Raw genomic sequence first — 27,670 nt, 5'->3', positions numbered from 1 at the left:
TTTATGAAAGCAGAAATATCCGAGTATAGTAAAATCAATCATGATTGTGGACACCGTCTTTAAAAAGCGCACTGTGTGTTACACAATCTGTGTGCTTTGTCTTACTTGCTTTTTACTCTTTTGTAAGTTAAAAATGGTATCTTACAGAAGAAGAAGCTGAGCCTTGTCGAGTTTGACTCATCCCCTTGACTGAGACCAGCTATCCAAAGGAGTGGCAAAGGCTAGACCAAGCTAGGCTGGGAGTGAAGTTCTTATCCCCACCTTTGCTTGACGGACTGTCAGGGTGGTGAGCAGAGCACCTCAGGGATGAATGAGTGGGTAGAACAGGGGAGCAGTAGACGGTGAGCCACTGGCTGCAGCTCATTCTTCTGTGTTAATGAAAACATGAAACTTTGCTCTCCACACACTCCTGGTGAGGCTAGACCTTCTGTGCCCCAATTTCCACACACAAGCACGTGCCATCTTCCAAATACTTCCTGACATTTTTTTTCTGTTTCCTAATATTTCCCCGAAGGATTCAAATGGCATATAAAAACATGGATTTTTATAGCTTTTATTTGACTGCTGTGGCTCCAAGTGCTAGAAGATTGAGGTGTGGTCGGATTAGGAAGTTTTTCCTCATGCCGAAACTCCGAAACTCCGAGCCAAAAGCCTTGAACTGCATCTGAACAGGTCACCCATAAATAATTTCATGCTATCCACACCCTGTCATTGTATTGAATTTCTCAGGTTCTGATTTACTCTTAGGTCTTAGGACCTCATTATTCCAATCCACTCCACAAAGCAAAGAGCATTCTAGGCTACCAGATCTAGGAGGCAATGCCTGGTCTGCACCAGCCAGATCTCACAGCAGTAAGTTGTCAGAGCAAATCAGAATGCTTTGGCTCCTTTGACCTTCACTGTCAGAGTCATGGGATTCGGTTTGCACCCTTCTTCCTGTGTCATCTGTGAGGAGGGCGCCATGGAGACCGTAAACCCCCAGTGTGGCACTCTCTCTTCTCTCCAGAAAGCAGCATCTCCGTGGAGGTGGCCAGCAATGCCAGTGTCATCCTCGAGGGCGAGGATCTGCACTTCTCCTGCAGCGTCCGCACAGTGGGCAGACTGCAGGGCCGGTTCTCTGTCATCTGGCAGCTTGTGGACAGGCAGAACCGCCGCAGCAACGTCATGTGGCTGGACCGCGATGGCACCGTGCAACCGGGCTCGTCCTACTGGGAGCGCAGCAGCTTCGGGGGCATCCAGATGGAGCAGGTGCAGCCCAACTCCTTCAGCCTGGGCATCTTCAACAGCAGGAAGGAGGACGAGGGCCAGTACGAATGCCATGTGACAGAGTGGGTACGGGCTGTGGATGGAGAGTGGCAGATCGTGGGAGAGCGCCGTGCCAGCACCCTTGTCTCCATCACAGCTCTTGGTGAGTGAGCACTGGGACTATGGCAGATGCTTTTTGCCAGGCTCCTTCCCGTCTTAGCAGTGTTCTGGTTGGAGGGCCTGGGGAGATGCCTCAGTTGTTACAGTGCATTCCATAAGCGTGACCATCTGGAGTTCAGGTTCACAGAACCCTGGTAAAATGTTGAGTGGGCTCAGCATCATGCCTGTTGTAGGAGGCCACTTGTTTGTGCCCTGGCTGCCCAGACTCCCGAAATAACCACACAGAAACTGTATTAATTAGATCACAACTTGGCCCAATAGCTCTAGCTTCTTACTGGCTAATTCTTACATATTAGTTTAACCCATTTCTAGTAATCTGTGTATTGCCACGTGGTTGTGGCTTACAGGGTAAAGTTACAGCAAATATCTCCTGTGGGACTACATGACTTCTCTCTGACTCTATCTTCTTTTTCCCAGCAGTCAGTTTAGTTTTCCCTGCTTACCTAAGTTCTATCTTGTGCAGGCCTAAGACAGATTTTTTATTAACCAACAGTATTCACAGCATACAAAGGGGAATCCCATATCACATGCCTGTAATTCTAGCCCCAGAAGCAGACAGACATGGGCTCCTTAGAGCAAGCTAGCTATCAAGACCAGCCATTATCAGTTAGCTCTGGGTTTGATTGAGAGACCCTGCCTCATCGAATAAGGTGGAAGAACAATTGACAATGCCTAACATCAGTCTTGGGTCTGTGTGTGCATACATATGCACACACAACCACAGGCAAACATGCATATACTCATATGCATTACATCACACACATGCGCGCGCGCACACACACACACACACACACACACACACACACACACGGCAAAAAGGAAAACAAGTTTTGATTAGAGATAATGGAATCTTCTAGAGTGTTTTATTGAAGGGCTAGAGGAAACGAACAGTAGTCGGTGGTGGGTGGGGCTAGGGACCCCTGTGGGCTGTCGCCATCCCTGGCGCTGGGTGAGCTGGGCGGTATGAGGACCCTAGTGGATAAGTGCAGTCATACTAGCAGGACGCGGCTGTGGTAAAACTGGCCTGGAAAAGAGGAATGACCAGGTATAGTGAAAAGCTTCTCCTGCCACAGGATGTCTTTCTCAGCTGCTCACAGCCCAGCCCCCCAAAGTGTCTGAACAGGATGGAAATCTCATTGCCAACAATACAGCATTTGCCCCACATCTGGCTGAGTCTCAGTACTCAGCTCAGTTGTCCCATTTAGGCCTGTGTTTTTATCTCTTCCTCTGTGAAGCTCCCACTTAAGAAAAAAAAACATTTCCTCATTTGCACGGAGTGAAAAGATACCTTGAGATCTGCGGAAACCAAGTACTATTAGATTTGCGCCTCACGGGGTATCCAAAGAGGCTTCTTCCCGTGTTGTCTGCCAGATGCAGTCCATCTATCACGGTTTTAAAAGACCAACCCGCTTCTTTGCTGGGAAGATAACTTATTTTGTCAGGCCTTCTGTTGTCAGGAAGCTTTGTCAGTCCCCGTTCCCGGGGACTGTGTCACCACCTCAGGTAAGGCTGGTAGTGCTGTCGAGCACTCAATAAAGGCCGCAGCGCAAGGTAGATCTGCTCAGGACCAAGTCCTTGTTCTCCCTTTTGGGATTAGGGCAGCTCTGGCTTTCTTCTTAAATGTCTGTTTTCAATTTTCTAGTGATAAAGCATTTTCCATTTGATGTTTAACTCCCCCGTGCCAGGGCTTCCCTCCAGCTGCCTTGCAATGGGGGGAAGCCACCTGTCACTGTTGTAGGAATCCTTGGGCTTTTCAGGGTAACAAGGTGTCTTCCCAAGCAGGGCATGCAGTAAAAAGAAACATGCAAGCAGTAGGGAAACAAGAAGCTGCTCTGGACCCATGGCATTCCGTGGGGCCTGTTTGGTTAGACTGGTTGCTGTCTAGGCCCTGGAACGAACACAGCATCATGTAACCCAGATGCAGCCTGTGTTCCCCTGCACCTCACTGTGACTGCATCAGCTTTCCGAATGCTTCATACCAAAGATGGGCTTGCCTTCTGCAGTCACCAGGCAGCTCTGATGTCTATGTCTAGAAACTTACAGTGATGATCGCTTGTGCTTGGCACTGCTGTGGACTTGGACATGAGAACCTGGGAGATGGTTCTGAGATCTGCTACGTGTAGATTTTTCCCCACTGAAGACGTTACGGTATCCAGGGAGGGTGAGTCAGGGTGCTTTCCCTGGAGGTAATTTTACAGTTTTCTCAAGCTCACCATGTGTCTGGCCGCTCTCACAGCCAGGACAGACTGAGTAGCACTCCCTTGGATTCCCGAGACCAGCTCTGCTCACTTGACCCTCTCTCTAGCGTCCCTCTAGAACTAGGACTGTGGTTGTCCTGCCAGCCATTGACGGATGTGTGGATGAACTAATAGGCTGCCCACAGACCACTGTGACTATGAAGGCTTGACTATCTGCACTCTGGTCTGTGTCCACAGTGTTGGCCTGTGTTGGTCTTGGGCACCAAGGCTTATATGTGAAGCCAGAAACACCCAGTGCAGGACCTGTTCCCTGGCGTCTCTGATCTTTACCTCTCTTATGGCGTGTGTGTTACACACCACTGCTTAAGTGACCATCACGGCCACACAGGGTCGGTCTCTGTGTCTTCATTTTTTAAATTGAAGATCCAGAGAGTTCAGCAATTTTTGCCAACCTGTTCTCTAACAACTCCCCAGGGAAATCCCGAAGACTCTTTCCGTGCTTTGAGTTTCACCTGCAGACTTTTAAAGTATTTCATCCCTTTGGTTTCTTAAACAAACTGCGTATTTTCTAGACTGTATATGATGTCCTACATATTCATTTAAACTTCACAAGGACCCTTTACAGAAAAGAAAACAGAAGCAGAGGGGACTTAGATCATTTGCTTAATGTCACACAGCTAGGAAGTGTCCCAAGAACGTGACTGCCTGCAGAGTTGGTGCCTTTGATCAGTCTGATGATTCCCCTGGGCACAGCAACCCCAGGCTGGCCCTGGAGTGAGGTGCACATAGGGCTGTACCCTGACCCTACCATTTACTACTCACAATATCAAGCAGTTTACTTGACTTCTCTGCACCCTGCAAAAGGGGCAGCAGGTCTGCCTGAACTCCCAGTGCTGATCAAATGAGGGGGTGAAAGCAGAGCCTCCGACACCAGGCTTGGCACGCAGCACACACCGACCACCATTACTTTCATATAATTCTCACCAATGTGTCCATCCACACTGAAGGAACTGTGACTCCCTTGTACTGGAGAATGAGTGTTAGAGGCCAGGGATGCCTCCCAGTCAGTAAGAAATATTGAGAGGCCACAGCCTACTGGGACTGCAGGCACCACAATTTAGGAGTGATTCCCCACCCCACCTCAGGTGTCCATCTACTGAAGACCAGGCCCTCCTGCCGTATGTCCCTTAATACCTGTCTGAACCTAGATCTTATGGGGAATTAGAGGAGAGGCTGACAGCCTTTTGCACATGCCTGCTTCAGGACGTCATGCACTAGAAGACCAGGGACTGGTATCTAGGTGTTGGGTACATGCAGTGAAGGAAACTGGCTTTGCACAGAATTCTGGGATTGCTAGGAGTGGATGTGGCTTTGGTGTCTTAGCCTAGAGGAGGAGGTGCTGTAAACCCACATGAGGCTCTCAGGTCTCACTGGGAGGAGACAGGGCTGGGTTACCCAGAATAGCCTGGGCCCTCTTTGTGAGAAGTCTTAGGACCCGTTGAGTTGGGCCTCAGCACAACACCTAAAGAAATAGCTTTCTCGTGACCAGAAAGCTTAAGAACATGCAGCCTCCACTCTGACTGCCAGCTTTGCCAGGTGACCCACATTTGATGACACACTACCCCAGAAAAGCCAGATGTGTCTGCCTCACCTCTCCACTCTCCCTGCAGAAACGGGCTTTGCAGTCACAGCCATCTCCCGGACGCCAGGGGTGACCTACAGTGACTCCTTTGACTTGCAGTGCATCATCAAACCCCACTACCCGTCCCGAGTCCCCGTGTCGGTGACATGGCGGTTCCAGCCAGTGGGCACGGTCGAGTTCCATGATCTGGTGACCTTCACGCGGGATGGAGGGGTTCAGTGGGGAGACAGGTCATCCACCTTCCGAACTCGGACTGCCATCGAGAAGGCCGAGTCCAGCAACAACGTCCGCCTGAGCATCAGCCGGGCCAGTGACACAGAGGCAGGCAAGTACCAGTGTGTGGCGGAGCTGTGGCGGAGGAACTACAACAACACCTGGACAAGGCTGGCGGAGAGGACCTCCAACCTGCTGGAGATCCGGGTGCTGCAGCCAGGTGGGTGCTCAGGCTCCAGGGCCTCCCTCCTGTAGGGCCCATGTGTGTCTGCATGACACGGTGAGAGACATGGGTGTGTGCTTATATGGTAAGAGACGTGAGAATGTGTCTTTAAATGACACAGTATGGAAGACGTGTGCTCTTATAACTCAGTGGGGTACACAGGGATGCATGCTTATGTAACACAGTGGGGTACACAGGGATGTGTGCATATGTGACACAGTGGTGTATACAGGGATGTGTGCATATGTAACACAGTGGGGTACACAGGGATGTGTGCATATGTAACACAGTGGGGTACACAGGGATGTGTGCATATGTAACACAGTGGGGTACACAGGGATGTGTGCATATGTGATATGAAGATATGTGCTCATATTATGTGAGATACGAATGCTTGTTCTTCCCTGACATATATGAAGGTGTGCCCTTCCATGATACATGAGCCATGAGGATGTCTGCTCCCGCTTATATGACATGGTAAGACACTGAAGGGCATCTGCTTGCCTGACTGGGAGATATGAGGAAATAAAGGGTATACTGAGCCCTGGCACAGCATCTGTTTCCCACCTCCGAGAAATTCCAATCACGTGCACCTTCCTTGTGGCTAGTTCATGTCTTGCATGTGTTTTTTCCCTGTGTGTTTATAGGTGGTGTGCACTAGGACACGTCTAGATCCTCCAGCATGTGACCCCTAAGAACAGGACGTTGTCCTACCTAATCACAGCCCCATTGTCATACTCAGGAATTCATCATTGGTGCAGTCTCATTACCCACAACTCCCCAGTTGTCTCAGCAGGGTTTTTCAGTGTAATCCCCACCACCACCTCCAAGGAGACTTTGGTTAGGGAGCACACAGCACTTTGAGTTGTCCTGTCTCTTTGCACTCTCTTTAATCCAGGACAGTGCCCAGCACCCCCCCCCCCCGTGTGTGTGTGTGTGTGTGTGTGTGTGTGTGTGTGTAGACACTGACATTATAAAATGGGCAGGCTGTTTCAATCTTTAAACTTTTCTCTTAAAGTCCTGGCAGTAACTTTGTGTGTGTGGTTTCCCTTGTCCATGTTTAGAGAACTTAGAGGGGAAAGGAAAGGCAGTGGTATTTATTGAGCTTCTCTGCCTCCACCCCCATTAGGAAGAACAGCCCTTTGATTACAATTTTACATTTCCTGGAATAATTAAGGAACTAGCTTAAGGCCATTGGCCTGGTTACTGGAGGAACCATGTGGTCTTTTTCTATAGTCTTTTCTTAACTCATTTCCTGTCATATGGGCTGCATTCCTTTCTCTTGTGGAAGTCCATTTATCCAAAAGTCACTCACTTGGGGGGGCATTCTGCATGGAGGTGCCTTCAGACACCTTCAGCAGGCTTTCCACTGACTTGAGAAGTTACTTGGATTTTTCTGTCTGTCTTGTGACTGACTAGGTTGGAAGGTGATGGAGCAGAGTGTCCAGTCTAGGATGCTGTACCCCTAGAATAGAAAAGGTACCCACACGGCCAATGGTGGTGGTTAGAACTTACAAATAGTTGAGTTGTTTGTTTGTTTGTTTTCCTGTCTTTCTGACCCACTCACTTTGCAAGCATGGTTTGGACCGTGTTCTCCCATTATGATTAGTGTACCCAGACTGGCCCACGAACAGCGAAGCTTTTAGCATGTGATGGTAAAAGGGGTAAGGTCTGCGTTTATCCTTCCCCTTGCCTGACCCCATCACAGAGACCTCTTCTGTGCCACATTTGGAACAAATGGGCTTTATAGATGTTGAGACTGTGTCTGGCCAATTAGAGCTGAACTGGGCCAACAGGATGCTGAAGAAGAGGGTGTTCTTCAGTGGGCGTTCAGGTTAATGGAGGGCTAAGCGGAGACCCCATTTGATGTAAACACTTGCGGAAGATGGGGAGATAACCACCGGCTGCCTTATGGCGTAGAGTGTGTATGGGTGGTAATTGTGCGTTTTTGTTGTCGTGTCAGCCACTCAAGGTCAGTGTTCTGAGTGGCAGTGCTGTCGCATGGTTTTGCAGCTTGCAGCGGTAGCAGAGACAGTGACCCCCAGACCTTGCTTGCCTTTGTCCCCCTGAATAAGCCCCTACCGTTTGCTTTTTTTGTTACTACTTGGAATCGACTAGAGCCCTGAAGCACATGTGTGCACTTAGTCCTTTAAGGTTCTCATTGCTTGGATACTGATTCAAATTTATGGTGACTCTTTTGCCTACCATGAACCGTGACCAAGGCTAGTTAAGTGGTAGAGCTGAAACTCAGCCTGAGGTGTCAGGCCAGATCCCTTTGACTCCACCCACCTTCGCATCCTGCCATCTCATTGGTCTCCTCACTGGGGGCTTAGAGCTGCCTTCATGGCTCATACACATACATACATGATCCAAGGAGGGGCAAGTCCTGCTCTCCAAACCTGGAGAAGGCTGAATCCAGCAACAGCATCTGCTTGAGCATCAACATGCCTCTGACTGTTTGTGGTTTCCCTGGGAAGTGTCTCCAAGTAGTGATTGGCACTGGAGACTTTTGAGCATTCCCAACGGCCACCATCTTCAGGAGGCTGCTGGGCCTGCTTGCAAATATCATCCACCTGGGCTTGTTGGCTCCTGACTTTCCCTCATTGAAGGAGGGGTCAGAAAGGGTCATGGGACCCTCCCCTGAATATTTGGGCACCCCTCCCAACTAGTTGTATTGCAGTTTTGTATTAATTGCGGGTGGTCCATGGGGAGGCTAGAGTGCATAGGTGCATAGTTGGGCAAACGACTTAGGAAAGTGGGCTCCATCTACACAGCTGTGGTAACCACCATCCCTGCCGGGCGCATACCTTCCAGTGTGGCTGCTTTAAAGTCAGCCCGGCTCCTGCCTGTAGCCCCTCACCTACTGCTCTGTAAGTAAGCTGAATAAAATCATTGGTTCTCCCCGGTGAGCTTTGGTAGCATTGGATTCTGGTTTGCTATTGGGACCTTGAGGGGGTGAGGTGTTGCTTTGTCCTCCCTAGGGCGAAGGTCCTGGCAATAGCTGTCACAAGGCCTGCTCGTATGGCTGGCCCTCTGGAGACTGGGAAGAGCAGCAGTGTGCGGCTCCCAGCATGACTAAGGCACCGGAGCGCATCCCCTAAGTGTTCCTGTTTCTCTTGTGGTAATTATCTATGCACTTAGCACTGAATATTTTCCAAAGAGCTTCTCCCTAAATGCCCAGCTAGTGCAGGTGCTTTCATTTGGGTGCAGGGAGACAGTGCTAGAGACAGTATTGCGTCCTTGCTGTGTGCTTTCTCACTGAGTCTTTTGGATAAGTGAACAGTCAAACAGTGCCCCACCCCCAACTTCACCACCATCAGCCACGAGTAGGAGATTGGGATTCGAAGCTAGGTATGCCTTAATGAAGTGCTGGGAGTGGAGAGACTTTGCCCTTTTTGGAAACCGTGTAATCACATCTTATTCCTTCTGCATCCAACCCCATAACATTCTTTATGGGGGATATTTTTCCTTGCAGGTCCCTGGTGTGTGGAAGCCACAGCAATGGTAGGATAAATAACAGTAGCAATGTGTGGCTGTCACCATTGAAAATGCCTTACTTCTGATGACTTGCTTCATTCTTCCTTAATCCATACAGAGTCAATGGGTGGGGGGTGTGCCTGATGCAGCTTGCAGACGAGGACTCTGCCTCCCAGGGTGAATGAGTTGCCCAGTGACTCATGCTGAGTGGAAGAGCCAGGATTCAGGCCTAAACCGGCAGTCTGGACCCAGAGCTAAATTTTTAATTTTATTATATTATCTACTTTGTAGACAATGAGCCAAAATTATACTTACTTGTGTTTTCTTCTCTCCATGGCATTGTTTGGTACTGTGTGTGTGTGTGTGTGTGTGTGTGTGTGTGTGTGTGTGTGTGTGTGTAATGCAGGGCTTTTCCAGGGCTGCACCCTAGCACCAGGCACTTCCTATGAATTCCCTGTCTGGTTTTGCTGTCCAGATTCCCTGGACCTTTGTTTTGTAGCATTAAGGCTACAAAGCATTTGGAGCTTCCTTGAGATTCAAGCTGTTAAAGACAAAATCAAATATATACCTATTTCAGGTTCCTTTATTTAACTTCTGCCACAAAGTGGCTCTAGGTCCAGGGGAAACCAGTGCCAGCCTCCCTTCTCCCACCCTCCCTGTAGAGCCTTCCCCTCCAAGCCTGGGTTAGCATCTTCCAAAGGATCACCATTCACCCCTAAAGAATATTTTAGGGAATGTTCTTATTTGAGGAGAATTGGCGAGAAACCCAGGCACTGGTGACGGACTTGGTTCTTTTATCATCAGCCTCTACCGTCGCGACGTCCTTTGTCCCAGTCACGTTCTGTGTGGTCTGTACGCAGATTCCTTCCTGCCCGAGCCACTGATGGTGACCACACCACTGCTGTTTACTTCATCAAGCTCTCTGGTTAGCTGACATGAGCAACCTGTCAGAAGTGACTCGCCATGATATAGGCACACTTCAGAGCCTGTGATTCCCCAAGGCAATCTTAACTTCCCTTTCTGCCTTGATTTAGTCTAGTCTTCTTCTCTGAATGATCCCATAGTCAAGACTTAGCCAGCCCAGTGTGCTCCATTCTCGTTCAGTTCTTTTTCTTTCTTTTAACTGTGAGGCATCATCTTACTTCCTTCTGATTTTCTTCGGTTCCAAAAACACCCTCCAATTTCACATGGCTAAATGCAGAACAACGAGGGAAATGTCAGCATTCACTTAGCCAATGTTTATGACCATCCCTTGGTCTGGCTATTAAATACTGTGCATTAAAATTGACAAAGCAATAAACAAGCCTCCAGGCGGACAGCGTCCGGTGGTAGAAGGCTGCTTGTCAGTGGGTGCATGCTGCTGGGATCGGACTGATGGGCAGGTGGATGAATATTTAATGCCCTCTGCCTGCTGCCAAATCCGTTTTCTCTGCGTTCTCATTGCTGACCTGGCAGATTGGGCTAGCTGAGGGCCCTTTCTGTGCCTGTATGAGTCCAGGGCCTGTGAACATGGCTGTCCTTGTCAGGACATCACCCAGGGCAGCCTCGGTTCTCTTTCTCCCTACCCACGCAGCTTCTGCCTGCCTGTTGTCTCTGCAGGGCACGTGAGTAAGAGTCCCAGGAGGAGTTCTCAGCCTCCATTCATGCTTCGGCCTCATTGCCATTGTGGCTGCTGGTATCTACCTGACGCTTGCTCCTGGTGTCAGCTAGTTAGGATCACTGCTCTGTCTGCAGACAGGTCAGGCAGGGTGGGTGTGCCAGGCTTTCTGCTGATTTGCTGCCTCACCTCCCAACTCTTGCTGCTTTCCCTTTGCCCCGCCCCTCCAGACCCCTGTGGGCGTGTTTGAGCACCTGCTGGGACTGCTGAGGTGGCTGTCACACAGGACTCCTGTGCAGACTGTCTGGAGAGGTTCCAGATGGGAGAAGGCAGGGCATTCAGACCTTCCAGGTGTGGGCTTAGCCAGCACAGAGAATGGACACACGGGGGTGGGGCGGTTCATACTTTTTAGAAGTGAGAGCGAGCCACACGACCTGGGTGGGATTCCATGTCTACCAGATCACTGGCTCTGTGACTGAGAAAAGCATCTTTGTAAAACTGGGGCTAGTAGCGAGGAACACGGTTAGTACTGGTAAAGAGCTTAGGGTAGGAGGTAGCAGGAAACGAGCCTGCTAAGGGAGAGTTTCCTAACTTGGGGAATTAGGAATTTGGTCATATGTAAACCATATACCTCTTTCATTTAAGATTGTCTTTTTAATTGCATATATATATATGTATATATATGTATGTATGTGTATATATATGTATATATATATTCAAGTTTTGTAGCAAAATGCATCTCACCATAAATAAGTACTCAGAGACAGTGACAAGGGGGCACAGTCCTGGCCGGAGGGGCTATGAATGCTGCCCTTAACTGCAGAGTGACAGCCACTACAAAAGGGCCGACTGTAGAAGATAAAGATCCCTTCTGGTTAACCTACATAATAAAAATGTAGGGGAAACAGTGCTGTGTTTACTATAAAAGCCAAGTAGGATTCGACTCAAAGGCAGCATTCTTACAGAGGACACGGGACAGAGAGAATTTGAGCCATTCAATTTCTCCCACTCCCTAAACCAGTGTAACAATGAAAAGACTTTTTGCCTTCAGATCCCTGTGAAGATGAGCTGTCTGTGGCAGGGGAGCAAGGGACTTGTCTGTCCCGTGGAGAACTGCTGTCCCAGGGACAGCTGTCAGCTTGGGAGTGGCCACTCCCCTGCCTGCCCCTTAGAAAGCTCTCCCTGGTCTGAGGGAGAGCTATTAGGGCCTGGGAGGTCATGGCCATGCGAGGGAGAAGAGGAACTGAGACATGGCAGGGGCGTAGACACTTGAAGTGCAGTAACTTCGTGCGTGGCAGCTGCTTTTGCTGCTTTCTTCCCAGGGCGTGCATGCCACTCACCTTTCGAACTGCATCCACCATGCCCGACCACTGGCTCTTCTCTGATCAGTACACAGAGAAGTTGGCCTGTTTCCTGCTCTGGGTGCCCGAACCCTTTCGATTTTCGCCTGCTGAACACCTGCTCATTTGTTTCTTGGAGCCCAGCGCAGGGATCACAGCTGTTTTGCAAGGTTATCTCTCTTTCATCACAGTCAGAATTAATGGCTCCTCTTTCAAAAGATTAATTGGGTTTTTATTTAATCACCCATTTATTAATGTGATTAGCAGTGATTGGGTCATAGTTCTTTGCCCAGACGTGCAGAAAGGGAAGACCTTTGCAAAATGGCCCTTGGTGTGAGGCAGCTATGGTTATGTTTAAGGAGAGTCATTTGCTGATAGAATAAGTGTATTTGCCTGAGCAGTACACACATGAAACCAATCCGGAGGATGGGTAGGTTGGCTGGGGAGCAGCTGCTATTCTCTGCCGCTACCCCCCCCCCCCGCTTCCACGCTCCCTCCTCCATGTAGCCCTCTTCTTCTTAGCTCAGCGGCCTTTCCTCCTTTCCTCGACTGACAGACTTTGATCCAAAGCCTGGGGTGGAAACTGTCCAGCTGCCGCACGAAAGGACATTCCTGTGAATGATGGGAGCTGCTGGGAAGGTGGGTGCTGCTGTGTGAGTGTGCTGCACAGCCAGCCACCGCCATCCTGGCCGGTCACCGCCATCCTGACAGATCACCGCCATCCTGGCCGACCACCGCCATCCACCCCGCTTCTCTGACTCTGCTCCGGCCTCCCGCGGCATTCTCTCATCTCCCAGTGATTGACTGGGGGGTTAACTAAGCCTCATTTCTGAGTGTCTCTACATTTGCCTAGGCATTCATTGGTTCTCCAAGTCCGTTTGCTGAGCAGCCAAGCCCAGCATTTGTTTCTCTACCAGAAGGCTTGTCTGATTCTGTTAAGGGTCTTGTTCAATGGAGATTCTGACTGAGTGGGCCCCAGAGTCTGTTTCTGAGAACCCCCCCCCACCCCAGTTGATCTCATGCTGCTGGTCCATACCACTTAGAATTTTTTGTTTATTATTTTTTTATGTAGGTAGTTGTTTTGCCTACATGTATGTCTGTGTACCATGCATATGCCAGATGCCAGAAGAGGATATTCAAGTTCCTTGGACATGGAGTTATAAATGGTTGTGAGCCTCCTTGTGGGTTCTGGGAATTGAACCCCAGCCTCCTGGAAGAGCAGTCAGTGCTCTTCTCTCCAGACTTAGGATTTATTTTATTTTATTGTGGGGGATGTGGAGCGAGGGAAGGAAGTAGGTATGTGACATAGCACACCCTTGGAAGTTAGAGGGCAACTGATGGGAGCCAGTTCTCTCCGTCCTTGGGTTTGAACTTAGGTTGCCAGTCTTGGCAGCAGGTGCCCTTATCCAACTTGACAGCCATATCTACAGCACTTTTAAAAGTCTGGTTGCCAACATATCAGTGTCCCATTTAATTATGAGTTTTGATCTTGGGACCAGAAATAGAAACCGAAAGGGAGTGAGAAGAGCTAAAACTTACATGGTGTTCAGGGTACCCCCAGACCTGTAACTACTGCATTTAATCTGCCAGGCGCTCTGGGTGAATTAGATGCACACTTCTGGTGCTCTCGCTGGCAGATGAAAACACAGGCTCTTAAAAAGTCCAGGCTGTCCTAACTGGGGGGAGGGAGGCTAGCAGCCGCACCTTGCCCCAGGCAATGCTGAGACAGGCCTGTGAATGCTTCCTAATTAGCTGTGGAGCCTCCTAACTCCTCCGGGCTTCAGGACGTGTCCTCCCTACCCCTGAGACTTGGGAGGAAAAGCAGAGCTTAGAGTAAGAGCTGACCCCCTGCCCATCTGTCAGACATGCACCAGATTTCAAAAGTACCCCTCTTTTAAGCTCCCCAACACTTCATAATATTTTGACACAGGATGGCAAAAAAGAAAAAGAAGAAAAAAAAGAAAAATTGGAAATGCTTTGAAATATTTCCTTCCTTGGCTTCTGGTTTTCTGACCATGTGACTGACTTGAAGTTGAGTCATAGGATTCCAGTTTAACATATGCGGTTACTATAGCAATTGAGGTTTCCTTAGTAACAGTTGCAAAAATAATCTGGCCCCAATTAATAATACATTTTAAAGCTCTTTCTACTCCACACAGAACAACCCAGTTCGTTTGGCCGTACACCAGATAATTCAGGTGGTGTCGTCTGCACTGATTGAGATATCATTTGCATGTGGTGAATTGGGTCGGAAGGGATGAAAGGGAACAGGTTGTTTCAGGCCTCACCGGTGTCCACTCGGAAAAGTTGTCCAGCAGGCTAATACCAGCCCAGTCTCCGGGATTCCCAGGGTGTCCCCAAGGACTTGGTGTTTGAAGAAAGGAGAAAGTGGAAGACTGGAGAAAATAGAGGGCACTAGAGTGTGGGGCCGTAGCCCATCTTGGCGTTGCTCCATGGCTTGAGGTCTGTGTGTGAATTCAAAGGTCCTTCATGTGAAGAAAGTCTGCCTCGGCAACACGGGACAGATCCTCAGAGGTGCTTTTGTAGGAATGGTGCTGGGTACAGACCTGCTAAGCCTTCTCGCCACAGCCTCAAATCCATCCGTCTGTGTGTTACCTGGCACACAGAGGAGCAGTCTATGGCTGTCAAAGCTCTCCTTCCTTACAACGGGACTCAGCCCTTAGAGCCTCTAATGAAATAGGCCAGAGTCCCAGGGTCACAACCAGGGGCCCATCCCACACCGGGACAGTTTCTGTGTGTTCCAGCTGCAGGACTCCGGCCTTAAGGAAACGGACTGTCCGGCCTGGCTTGAAGATGGGCCTGGCCAGTAGGCAGGGGCCCTGACTGTCCCCTCGCTGTGGTACCTGTACCATACCCTGCTTTCCTCAACTGGCAAAGTGGTCCAGAACCAGGGGTGAAGACAGGAGTGGGGTGACTCCTGCTCCCATGGTCAGCCTACTAAGAGAATTGCCTTCTCCTTTCTTGTTTTTGTTGTGTTTCTTCAGTTTTAGTAGGAAGGTTTTTTAGGTTGGTAGGGAAAAACAGAGGCAAGTGTAATAATGCCTAGGGGAAGAGTCTCCAGTTATCATCCTAAGATACGCTTGACTAGAGTTCGGCTTCTTGGTCCTTAAAGGTGAAGTTTCATCTCCGTTATTGAGCAGAGATATCTGGAGTTGGCCACCCCTCTTGCTTCTGGACTGCGATGGTGAGGGTAGCGAGGCTGGTGCCCGCTCTGCTCTGTCCATTGCTGTTCTCATCAAGCCTCCCATAACTGTCGGTTGCCACATCTCCAGCATCCCAGCAGACATCGAGGGAGGGCTCTTTGCCTTCCTAAGCCTACACTGCTAGGCTCTGGGGTGCAGGAATGAGGAATTCCACCAGCAGTTAGCACTGTGAGTCTGGGACTGTTCCACTCTCAGGGGTCCTCAGGATTTTACAGCCCTAGTGGGACAGTGGGTGCTGGAGAATGCCAGCTGTCTGGATGGAAAAGCTTGATCTCTCTTCCTGGGAGCTCGGGGTCTAAGGGAGAGGCGAGGTGAGGGTGCAGGGACAGCCTGGGTGTCAGAAGGCAGCAAAGGAGGAAAGACAGTGCCTGTTGGGATGGGAGGCAGAAAGGTCAAGAGATTGAATGGAAAGAAGAGTCTGGCAGGGAGGTGGCAGGAAAGACAGAAGAACAGGAGGAGTGGCCAGAGCTCAGGGTAAAGTGTGGGTTGGGGGAGCTGGGGAATCTGGGGGGTAAGTCCTAGGAGATGAGTCAAGACAGTTAGGCAAGGGTCAAGTTCTGAGGGGGCTTTGTACTGGCCATGTGAACTTCTTCTGTGGATTCTCCCGGCAGTTGGGAGCCAATAAACTTTTTAAAGCAAGGCCAAGTTCTTGTCAGTTTGGCATCTTGGCTGGGGGCGAGCAAGGAGAATGGACCGGGCACAGGAGGTGACAGGAGGGTGAAGGATGTTACTTCATGGTATATTTCCTGTTGGACAGACCCAGTCGCCCAGCCTGGAACTGAGCTGGGGACGGGCCTCGTTTCCGTGGCTGGGTCGGTCCTAAGTTGCCCTCTTCCCTTCACAGTGACAAAGCTGCAGGTGAGCAAGTCCAAGAGAACCCTCACCCTGGTGGAAAACCGGCCCATTCAGCTGAACTGCTCAGTCAAGTCCCAGACCAGCCAGAACTCCCACTTCGCCGTGCTGTGGTACGTCCACAAGCCCTCGGACGCAGATGGCAAGCTCATTCTCAAGACCACACACAGCTCAGCCTTCGAGTACGGAACCTATGCTGAGGAGGAGGGCCTGCGAGGCCGGCTGCAGTTTGAGCGGCATGCGTCAGGCGGCCTGTTCAGCCTCACCGTGCAGAGAGCCGAGGTCAGCGACAGCGGGAGCTACTACTGCCACGTGGAGGAATGGCTGCTGAGCCCCAACTACGCCTGGTACAAGCTGGCTGAGGAGGTATCAGGGCGCACAGAGGTCACCGTGAAGCAGCCAGGTAAGAATGGAGTGTGTGGCTCTCATAGGCCTGTGGCTGTTCTGCAGAGACTAGCATACTCTGCTAAATGTTCCTCTGGTGCATGAAGCAGGAAGTCCGTCTGTGAGGTGCATTCTGTGGCTGTCACATCACGATGTCCTGGGTCCTGTCTGCCTGCCCTCCCACATTCTGATCTCAAGCTGCATTCCTGCCCCAGCCTCCCAAGTAGCTGTGGTTACAGCTATGCTGGAGTGGGTCACTAGGGCAGGCCTTCTGAGAGCTGGTTGACAGCTTCTATCAGGCCCGCCAGAGTTCTTGCTCTGCCTCTGCCTTCCGTCCTAGCTTGTCTCCGTTAGGATAACCTTATTTTCGCCCCTCTGACCCCCACCTCCCAAGGTCTCTTTTCTAGTCACCAATCTTTTCCATTTCTTCCTTTCGTTTGATGCCAAGAAGGTCTTCTTGGGTCCTAAATATATTGAAGGGGTTTTCCCACCTAAAGCTGTGTTAAGCTAAGTGACAATGCCAGGGTCACAAGGATCCCCGTCAGCAAGCACAGTGATGTCTCTCTGTAGTGAACTCAGTCCAGAAAGCTCACAGGGTGCTGACTACGACTGTTTTTGCTTTTCCAGTTGATTTTATGGTTTGCATCCTCGTCTCTTTCTTTTTCTGTTTTTTGCCCCCTTCTCTTTTTTCCTGATAAGCAAGCATACATTACTGAGCCTTTGCAGGGCCTCACGATGGAAAGCATCACAGTCTTGCAACTCAGATATAGCGCCAGCGTTAGCATCTCATACATATATTTTAGCCAAACTGTTTAAAAATAGAACCATTTTGTTTTTTAGCCTCTTATTTGCAACAGCAATCTTCTATGTGGTACAAAACATTTAGACAACACTGAAGCATAGAGAGTGAGTGAGTCAGGCTCTCCTCTTTACGAGTCACTCGGGGATGCTGGTTCCGAGGCTCTTTTGTTTAGCATCTTCTGGTACGGAGAGGTTCGTAAGGGTCCTTTGTGAAGTTTCAGGGATGCTATCGGCAAGAGCCATGGTTTGTGCACTTCTTCCACGTAAGGAAACCTTTTCTGCAGCTGTTTACAGCTCCCAGCCCCATCAGTACCATCTTTTCTGTGCTGATGTCACGTTGTTCTCTCTCCGCCTCAAAAAAGAAGCCATTTGGAGGCCCATTGTCTGTGCATATTAAACTGGGTTTTCCTTGCCAGTTCCTTTATGGTTCTGGCTCTCTGCATAGTCCATCTATTATGTGGTCAGACTTCAAAGTTTTTCGCGAGCACAGGCCTGGTGGTGTGGGCCTATAATCCTGGGTTCTTAGCTGAGGCAGGAAGATCCCAAGTTCAAGGCCTGCTAGGCTATAGAAGCTCAAGGCCAGCACGGGCAACTTAGTGAAACAGTTTTCCATGGGTTGGTGATTGTCTACTGCTGTTCTACTGCTGAGAGGAGACACCATGACCAAGGCAACATAGAAAAGAAAGCATTTGATTGGGGGCTGGCTTATAGTTTCACGGGGTGAGACTATGTCGATCATGGTGAGGGACATGGCTGCAGGCATGGGGCTGGAGCAGTGGCTGCCAACTACTGATGATCTGATCTGATCTGAGCCAGAAACCCCAGGCAGAGAGAGAGAGAGAGAGAGAGAGAGAGAGAGAGAGAGAGAGAGAGAATGGTGTAGCCTTTTAAAACCTCAGAGCCCATACCTAGTGACAGACCTGCTCCAGCAAGGACACACCTCCTCTGGTAAGGACATACCTCCTAATCCTTCTCAAATAGTTCTACCAACTGGGAACCAAGAAATAAAGAAGGCTATGGGGGCCATTCACCGCAGTGATATTTCAATAGTACAGTACCTGCCTAGCACGTCCAGGACCCTGGGTTCAACTTCACGTTTATCGCTGCTGGGAGGGGGGCTGTCACACTGCCCTCGCCTGCCCCTTCTCTTGCTAACTGCCTCTTCTGTCAGCTGCACACTTTGGAGTCTCTGTCGTTAGTCTTTTCTTGCTCATTTCTCCTCCCCCAAACCTCTCAACCTCTTAGGGTAGAGTTCTGAACCAGAGGCAGCTGTTGCTGGGCACTGGACTCCCACACGGCCAGGGATCCAGCACGCTCAGAGTGCCATGTTTGAGAAACATGCATGGGATCCCTCCGGTGCTCCAGGACACCTGTTTAACCGCCCTCTCGAGGGTGCTTCACAGTGCCTGCTGTCACGTCACCGTGTCTCTTTCTCCCTGTTCAGACAGCCGCCTGAAGCTCAGCCAAGCCCAGGGGAACCTGTCTATTCTGGAGACCCGGCAGATCCAGCTGGAGTGCGTGGTCCTGAACCGTACCAGCATGACCTCCCAGCTCATGGTGGAATGGTTTGTGTGGAAGCCCAACCACCCAGAGCGAGAAGTAGTGGCCCACCTGAGCCGGGATGCCACCTTCCACTATGGTGAACAGGCTGCCAAAAATAACCTGAAGGGGCGGCTGCACCTGGAGAGCCCCTCTTCTGGCATGTATAGGCTCTTCATCCAGAACGTGGCGGTCCAGGACAGTGGCACCTACAGCTGCCGAGTGGAGGAGTGGCTGCCCAGCCCCAGTGGTGTGTGGTATAAACGGGCTGAGGATACAGCTGGGCAGACAGTCGTCACCGTCATGCGACCTGGTAAGGCCCCTACCCTTCCGTGTTTCCGTGTTCAGAATATTTTGGATGCTTGTATAGGCATTTATCTCTGTGACCAAATGCCTATGTGACCAAGTGCCCAACAAGAAGCAACCTAAGGGAGGAAGGGTTGGTTTGACAGACGGGCCCATGGGGGGAAGTCAAGTATGAGGCAGCTGGTCACGTGACATCCGGTTAGGAAGCAGAGAGATGTGGGTGCTGCTGCTTAGCTGGCTTGCTCCCTTCCCTCCTTTTGCTTACCAGGACCCCAGTCTGTAGGGTGGTGCTGCCCACATTCGGAGTGGGTGGGTTTTCCCTTCTCGGTGATCCTCTCTGGAAATTCCCTCCTAGACATGCTCAAAGGTGGTGTCTCCTGCATGATTCCAAATACAGTCGAGAACAAAGGGTAACTGTCACAGTCCTTAAGAAATGATTTGCAGGGCCTGGGGAGATGGCTCAGCAGTTAGCAGCACTGGCTGCTCTTCCAGAGGACCCGGGTTCCATTCTCAGCAGCTCACAGCTGTCTGTAACTCCAGTTCCAGGGGACCCAACAGCCTTACACAAACAGTACACATAAAATAAAAAAAAAAATAAATCCTTTTATTAAAAAAGGAAGAAATTGTTTGCAGCTAAGCATATGGACATTTGTATTGTACACTTGTATTCTAAATTCTCTCAACTTGTTTTTCCTGTGAATGGGAACTTGCACCCGGCTTTCTCCTCAGGTGATTAGATTTCTTAATTAGGATAAAAGCCAGCAGTTAATTATTCTAGGTCATAAGACTATTTTCCTTTTAAAGCATACATTCGGATCTGAACAGGTGGTTAGTACGACAGAAACCTTGAAACACTGGCCCTGCGTTCAGAAGTTGTGCCGGTGGGTTTTCAGTAGGAAAGGCTGGCTTCTTTAAGCAGAAAGCAGTGAGGACCTCCAGCCGCCACTCTTGCTTCCAGTCATCTCACTGGCACTAATGACTTTTCCATGTGGCCTTTTGTTCCTCTTGTCCCTGTTGCCATTTCTAAAGTGTGTAAACGCATATAATTACTGGGTGTAATTATTGTTATATTTAACACATAATTAAGACTAAGATGTGCAGCGTCCCCATGCCTCCTGTAGCACCACAGCATCACTGAGCCTTATCAGAGCAAAGAGTCAACCATCCCTTGAGGACATGGCATGGCACTGAACCTGCGACCTGTCAGTGTAAACGCCTCGCCTTGTGTCTTCTGGGCATCTTGATGTGCACGCTCGCTGATCTTGTGGCATTGCAGGTTCCTCTCCTTTTGTCACATCTGATTGGAGCTAGAGTTGGAGCCAGCAGCTGTGCGTGTGCCATGCTGCCCCAGGGGAGGGGCAGTGGTTGGCTTCACCTGCGTTTGTCCCTGCTGGAGGAGAAATGCCCTCCGAGTTTTCTTTTTCTGTGTACATAGCTGGCTGCTTTGCTGCTGCAACCTTGCCTGGAGGCTGCTGCTTCTCTTTCCCTGGAAGTAAAGTGTAGAGAACTGCAGCTGGACACACTTCCCCAACTCCTACCCATCTGGCAGATCACTGGGAAAGCCCCCCATGGAGTGGGCGGAGACAAACATTTATGGAGAACCAGCTAGGTCCCTGCCAGTTAGAATGATGTCTAGTCTTCCTGGTAGATTTCTCTAACAAGGGAAATGAGCCTGAAGGAAATTTCTGCACAGCTGAGAGCAGACAGAGTGGATGCAAGTTTATGTCCTGCCGCAGACGTGATCCCAGTGTGGCCCCTAAGCCCGAGACCCTGCACACAGTTTAGAGTTCCCCTCCATCTTCCCTCCTTCTTGCCCTCCCTTTCTCTTGTTCATTTATGCATTTAATTAATTTTCTCATGGGGGTGGTGAGACAAGGTCTCACTGTGTAGCCATGGCTGTCCTGGAAATCTTAGACCAGACTGGCCTTGAACTTACAGAGGTCTGCCTGCTGTTACTTCCCAAGTGCTGGGGTTAAAGATGTATGCCACCATAGCATACAAGAAAAGTTTATAGATTTAAAAATTTTATTCTATGTGTATGAGTAGTGTGTGTGTGTGTGTGTGTGTGTGTGTGTGTGTGTGTGTGTTTGTGCATGCGCATGTGTGTCTGGTACCTGCAGAGGGCAGCAGAAGGTATTAGGTTTTCTGGAACTGGAGTTAAGAATGGTTGTAGGCCACTATGTAGCTGTTAGAAATTGGGCCCCAGTCCTACACTAGAGCATCAAGTGTCCTTAACCACAGAGCTATCTCCCCAGCATCAGCACCATCATTCCCCCCCAACCCCCATCCTCCCACCGCCCCGCTTCTCCTGCAAACCCTTGGCATCTGGCTTATTGACTTGGGTTCTGGGGTAGCTTGAACTCAGGTCTGTGTAGCAAGCCTCTTTCAGCTCTGAGCCACCTTCCTGGGGAAGTGAGTCAGCCTCTTTTCCCTTCACTGTTCTTGTCCCTCCCCAGATGCTGCCCTGCAGGTGGACACAGTGGTCCCCAATGCTACCGTGTCTGAGAAGGCAGCTTTCCAACTGGACTGCAGCATCCTGTCTCGATCAAGCCAGGACTCCCGCTTTGCCGTGGCCTGGTATTCTCTAAGGACTAAAGGTGGAGGGAGAAGGGGCAGCCTTGGCATCGAGGACCAAGAGGAGGAGGTGGTATCAGAAGAAGAGGACGGTGAAGACCCAGCAGAGAGGATGGTCCTGCTAAGCGTGGGACCTGATGCTGTCTTTGGTCCCGAAGGCAGCCCCTGGGAAGGCAGACTACGCTTCCAGAGACTCTCGCCCCTGCTGTACCGGCTCACAGTGCTGGAGGCGAGCCCCCATGACACAGGGAACTACTCCTGCCGTGTGGAAGAGTGGCTGCCCAGCCCTCAGAAGGAATGGTACCGGCTAACAGAGGAGGAGTCAGCCCCCATTGGCATCCGGGTTCTGGACACAAGTGAGTCTCCCCAGTTATGAAGAGGGGTGTCCCTGTTGTCCTTGCAGTGTCTGGAAAGTAAATGCAGAGCTTGTTTGTGGGTTAATAAGCACTTTTTCTCCCTGCGATGGGCACTTACTAGTAGGGTTTGAGATGTGGAAGAATTTGACACATTAGCCCACAAAGCAGACCCTTAGTTACCCAAGCAAAAAAACAGGGCTAGGAATGAAAGTGATGAGATACCATATGGCTGGTGTGATCAACCTGACCTCTACCTGAGTCAGTACGATCTCACTGTGCGCATGTCTTGCTTGGTATTTTTGTTACACATTAGAATGCAAAGTCAGTCTGCAGTGACTTAGCGAGTGTTTCCAGACTACAGGAGGGAGGGAAAAAGGGAAGCTATCAACCATGCCTTCTCTCGTGTCCCTGGGTCAGTTTTATTCTGGAGGCTGACTTAGGGGTGGGTGTTATAGATTTTACCTAGTCACTGGGTCCAGCCTAGAAGAACGGAGCCAGGGAAGTTTGGAGACACATAATAGCAGCCCATCACCTCAGATGGGCCCTGAACACGGTCTCCTTCCTGTGAGGGCCTTTCACTCCAAACAGAGACTAGAGGAAATGCTCTTTTAAATATATATATATATTATATGTGTATATATATATATATATATATATATACACACACACACACACACAATATTCTGTCTACGTGTGTGCCTTTAGACCAGAAGAGGGCACCAGACCTCATTATAGATGGTTGTGAGCCACCATGTGGTTGCTGGGATTTGAACTCAGGACCTTCAGAAGAACAGGCAATGCTCTTAATCACTGAGCCATCTCTTCAGCCCTGGAAATGCTCGTTTGATTGCCCATTTGTCGAAATGTAGAGCAGATCAGGCTGAGCATGGTGTTTGCTCCAGCAGAATCGGCTGAGAGTTCAGAAACCAAAGAAATCTCAAGTTTTCAACCTCTTTTCAATCGGTTTACTCATCCCATCTCTGTCACTTTGATTTGAGGTTCAGGCTACTCGGAAATCTCTGCCCGTATCACTTCCTGTTGACCTCATGTTACGTGAAACTGAAGCTTTTATGGGTTGAGAGTGGTTGGCCACCAGTAACTTGATAGAAATTTGCAAACCATAAGTGTAAGCGCGTGCTGACTTAGGACTTAGTTCTGATGGTGTGCAACTGTCCGACGGAAGGGAAATGGAGAGAGCCTGAACCGATGTGCACCAGTGTCGGAAATGGCAGTGCTGAGGCCATGCTTGACCTGCTCTGTGGATCCCTGTAATAAGCTTCATGAACATGGGGCTCACTGGGAGACCGGCTGCCTGCCAAGGGCTAATAGTTACTGTGCAGCCTGGCCTGGTGTCAGGGATTTCGCTTCATTCTCTACCGTATCTGCTGTACGTCCACCCTGTGCAGGCAGACACTGGACGCTGTCCATGGCACACATTGACATGCGAGTGGATAGTGTTAAGCAAGTGTCTTTCTGGTACAGTTGCTCCTTGAAGCAAGCAAGCAGGAAGGGAGTGTGCTAGATTGCCCAAGAGTGGCGTCTACAGCAGTACTGGGTGCAGAAGGACCTGTTAGATACCCACTTACCACGAAGTGGGGTGAGGATGAATGGGGTCAGCTTCTCTGCCACCCCAGACACCATCATGTTCTCGGTCCATAAGGTCAACTTTAGTGTAAGACTTTCCAAGTAGAAATGGAAGCACTGTATCATATGAACTGAAGAGGAACGAATGGCTAGGAGACATAACAGGGAAAAGTCTCCCGGCCACTGGAGGCAGGGGAGGGCTAGGAGAGCGTGTGGAAGAGCTCCATAGGGCAGGTGACCTCTCAGGAGCGGGACGCAGTTCCATCCAGTCCAGGCTCCCCCCCCTGACGTTCTTGCTGCCTTCCAGGTTCCACGCTGCAGTCACTCATCTGTTCCAACGATGCGCTCTTCTACTTTGTCTTCTTCTACCCCTTCCCCATCTTCGGCATCCTCATCATCACCATTCTGCTGGTGCGCTTCAAAAGCCGGAACTCCAGCAAGAACTCAGAGGGCAAGAACGGGGTGCCCCTGCTGTGGATCAAGGAGCCGCACCTCAACTACTCTCCGACCTGCCTGGAGCCCCCAGTGCTCAGCATTCATCCTGGGGCCATAGACTAAGGGAGGCGACCCCCAGTGGACGTTGCCCATGGCAGGGTCGGGTCAGAGGAGCCCTGTGGGCTTCTCCTCATGGCTTCATGCTCTGTGATTGGACAGGCGACGGCACCCGAACTCTGCGGTTTCCCTGCAGGAACCAGTCAGACCTGGAATGTGTTGGAAGATCCCAGTCACAGAGATGACTGCCTCCGGGTGGCAGTTCCGGTTAGCTATTTGCACCCAGGTGTTGTGATCCCAACATCCTAGGTTTCTAGTTTTTGGTTTTGGTACCGTAGTGCGTAGCTCCAGGTGCCGCATCTACTCGCCAGTCTGTCTCGTGTTTTCAGATCGGTGCTACGGGGTTTCCTGTTCTGTGTAATGTACTCTTTTAAGCCCCTTTGGTCCTCTCCGTGTGGATCTCACAGTGTTGTGGAAGGGTTTCTCTCACAACTGAAAAGCAAGAGGAAGACGACTTTATAGTAACAAGAAATCTCTTCCAAGACATTTTTGTTTTTTGCACATTTGAAAATGCCACCCGTGGATCAAAATACACCCAAACATTTTTTTTTTTTTACTTTCTTAGCAAGACTTGAAAAATATGTGTAGCGTGGGCCCAATTTGTATCTTATCTTTTCCCTCAGCTGGAGTTGTTGGAACCACTTTATAGTCAAGATGAAAGCATTGAATTTTGCTTCAAAGAACTGCGCATGTGCAGAAGAAACCCTGTGGAACCCCGTTAGGATTAGATGGTGTCCAGCGAGCCAATCTGCCAGGGGGGCGAAAGGGGATCCGGTCCTTGCCAAAAATAAAAAGGCAAACCAGCCTGAAGGATGGGTCCAGCGTTCCAGATGGCGGCGGCGCCTGGTTTCCGAGGGTTGCCCTGAGCATACAAACCTACCATTGTAGTGACCAAAGCCAGTGATTAGGGAGGGAGGAAAGAAGGTTTGTCGTCGGCTAGTTCAGTCTCCTGACTGAGCAGGTAGCTTTGATCTGCAGGTGCTTTGCCAAAGCTTCAAAGGGACACGAACCCGGAAGGGACTGCCAGAGTGGAGCGCTGTGACCAGAGTGGCCACTGTGTGTGGCCCCATGGAGGGTGCTGAGCTATATCACACTGAGCTTGGGAGAATGGAGGGGTACGGGGTGTCTCTAGAGCCTGCTGGAGAGGCTGGAGGAATTCTCACCTCTCTCTGTCTTCCTTCCCGATGATGAGGTCTTCCTTATTCGTCACTGCTCTCCCCAAATCTCACTGCTGTTAGGATTTCGTCCTAGGAGAGGACCAGGAGCAGCTTTTTGTGATCTTTGCTGTCCCCTAGTCTCAACCGACAAGGGAACACAGGCGTTGAGTCAGGGGTTATCCCTTTGCTTTATTGGAGTGCGTGCGTGCGTGCGTGTGTGTGTGTGTGTGTGTGTGTGTGTGTGGTTTAGGTTGTCTGGGTGTGTGTGTGTGTGTGTGCGCGTGTGCTCAGGTTGTCTGGTTGTGCTGGTGGCTTTTAATTTTCAGCCCACAAATCCGAAATCCATCCCCCCCACCCCCGTTAGCCCAGATGCTTAGCTGCCCTAAAGCCTCAGCTTCAATCGCGAATCCTGCCTTTTGCCTTTTGCTCACTCTGAAGACCTTGTGAAGCCCCCGCCCCGTTCTCCCCCATCTTCACCTGCCATACGTTCCCATGGGAATTTGCATCCTGAGTCCCAAGATAGAGAGCCCCGTGGAAAAAACTGCCCAAGGTTGTGGAAGTAAATCTAACGAGAATAAGCAAACATGGAAGTTCCAGGCCGCTGGACCATGTGGTTACAGGTCCTTTCAAGAGGTCTACTGGGTGTGGGCAGCTTGCAGGGTGGCAGAGGAGGAGAGGAGAAGCAAGACAAACCTTCCTCTCCCCTCCTGCCCCTCTAGTTCTCTGAGAGGCGTCCAGACACCTTAATTCCTTGGGTGCCTACCCTGCTGGTTCTCATTCATGCTGCATCAGCAAACAGAGGGACCAAACTGACCCAGTCAGGAAGAAAGAATGTCTTTTGTTCTGTTCCTTCATTTCATGGGTGTGGGCTCTTGGTGGGTAGTTGCTGACTCCTGGCTTTCAGGCTGAGTCAACAAGGGAAGATTGAGTCCGCCGCTGGATGGGAAGACGCCAGAGGGCTGGCCTGGATTAAAGTTTCTGATGGGTTCTTTCACCGCAGAAAACTGATGCTGCACATAAGTGTGCGAAAACGGTTGCAGGACGTTCGCAAGGAGCAAAGAAACCGAAGTCAGTATTTTAACAACTGCTTTTTGTGTGTATGTTCTGGGGGCTGGGGATGCAATCAAAGTTGAACTCCAAGCTTTCTATGAAAAACAAGCAAAAACCAGAGGGCCTCTCTGTGGCTGGTTCCATGGACATGTGTTGTCAGCTGAATGGTGATGGTGCCCTCCAGTGGCTGGATGACCTCACTGCACATTGTGTGCTGGGGTTTGGTCTTCTGAGTTCAGAGAGAAAAGGACTCCATAGAGACTCCGGACACCTGTCCTGTCCACTGTGCTAGGCCTGTCCCAGGACACTCTATGACCACACCCTCTCTCACCAGGGTGTTTCTGTAGCAAGTTTTCATATTTGTTTCAACCAATGGTTTCTCTGCGTTCATTGTTGGAGAGGGATGGGTTGAAAAGACTATCCGTGCATGAAGTAGAGAGCTGTTGGTTTGTTTTAGTTTTTTTTTTTTTAAAGGAAAAACTATTTGTAAGCCGCTGCACTAAGACATTTTATATACACTGCAGAGACTGTAGTAAATTATGTTGACAATACGCTGTTTACATTTTCTGGAGTCTGATGCCCTCCTGCCCCTCACTGAACCAGCCACCTTCGGCTGTGGGACTGTGCTCGGTGGGTGGCCTGGAGTTCTGCCCTTGGCACTGATGTACCAGATTCGAGTTTTACAAGCTGTAGCTTTTCTATGCATGCCCTCGCCCAGCCTAAATTATGTTTTTGTACAAATGATAAAAAAAAAATCTTTCTCAAGATCCTTTTGCCATATGCTGAAGTGTATTGTAACTCTACGCCTTCCCCATTAAGACTGCTGCCCCAGGGGCTGTGATATGGATGAGCTGGAATCTGACATTGTGAGGGGTTATGTGACTCGTTTTCCTTTGGTGGGAAATTTAGGGTAAGAAGACACTGTTGCAAAGAACCTGCCGGCTCACTAGGGCCTCTGCAGCAGACCCCACCGTCCCGTCTCAAGCCCCGTTAGTGTTCGTGAATGGAAGTGGGCATTTTCCTGGGTAGACGTAAGGCCAGGAGCTGGACAGTCCCAGGCAGTGAGACTGAGCACCAGTCACTGTGAGTGGCTGACAGGCAGCTCTGAAGCCCTGGGATAGTGTAGGCCTGGCCATGGTCACACCTTGTTGGGTCTTCACAGTTCACCGAAGATGC

General features: G+C 50.2%; 1 protein-coding gene across 4 annotated transcripts in view; it reads left to right on the top strand.

Annotated features, from left to right (window-relative positions):
- The window catches only part of Igsf3 (immunoglobulin superfamily member 3), an 89,206-nt gene extending 61,945 nt beyond the window's left edge, over positions 1–27,261 (top strand). For all 4 annotated transcript variants that reach the window (XM_048442197.3, XM_085677918.2, XM_048442196.3 and 1 more), the window contains 6 exons: positions 1,007–1,408; positions 5,294–5,698; positions 16,184–16,594; positions 18,821–19,228; positions 21,678–22,151; positions 24,043–27,261. In XM_048442197.3, the coding sequence (XP_048298154.3) occupies positions 1,007–1,408; positions 5,294–5,698; positions 16,184–16,594; positions 18,821–19,228; positions 21,678–22,151; positions 24,043–24,293 (2,351 nt within the window). In that variant the 3' untranslated portion in view covers positions 24,294–27,261. The remainder of the gene's footprint in view (positions 1–1,006; positions 1,409–5,293; positions 5,699–16,183; positions 16,595–18,820; positions 19,229–21,677; positions 22,152–24,042) is intronic.
- Positions 27,262–27,670: the final 409 nt, after the last annotated feature.

The sequence above is a fragment of the Myodes glareolus genome, chromosome 17 (genome assembly GCF_982192425.1).
Source record: "Myodes glareolus chromosome 17, mMyoGla1.1, whole genome shotgun sequence".
NCBI lineage: Eukaryota > Metazoa > Chordata > Mammalia > Rodentia > Cricetidae > Myodes > Myodes glareolus.
The sequence above is the reverse complement of the archived record's forward strand: the minus strand, read 5'-3'. Positions and strand labels throughout refer to the sequence as shown.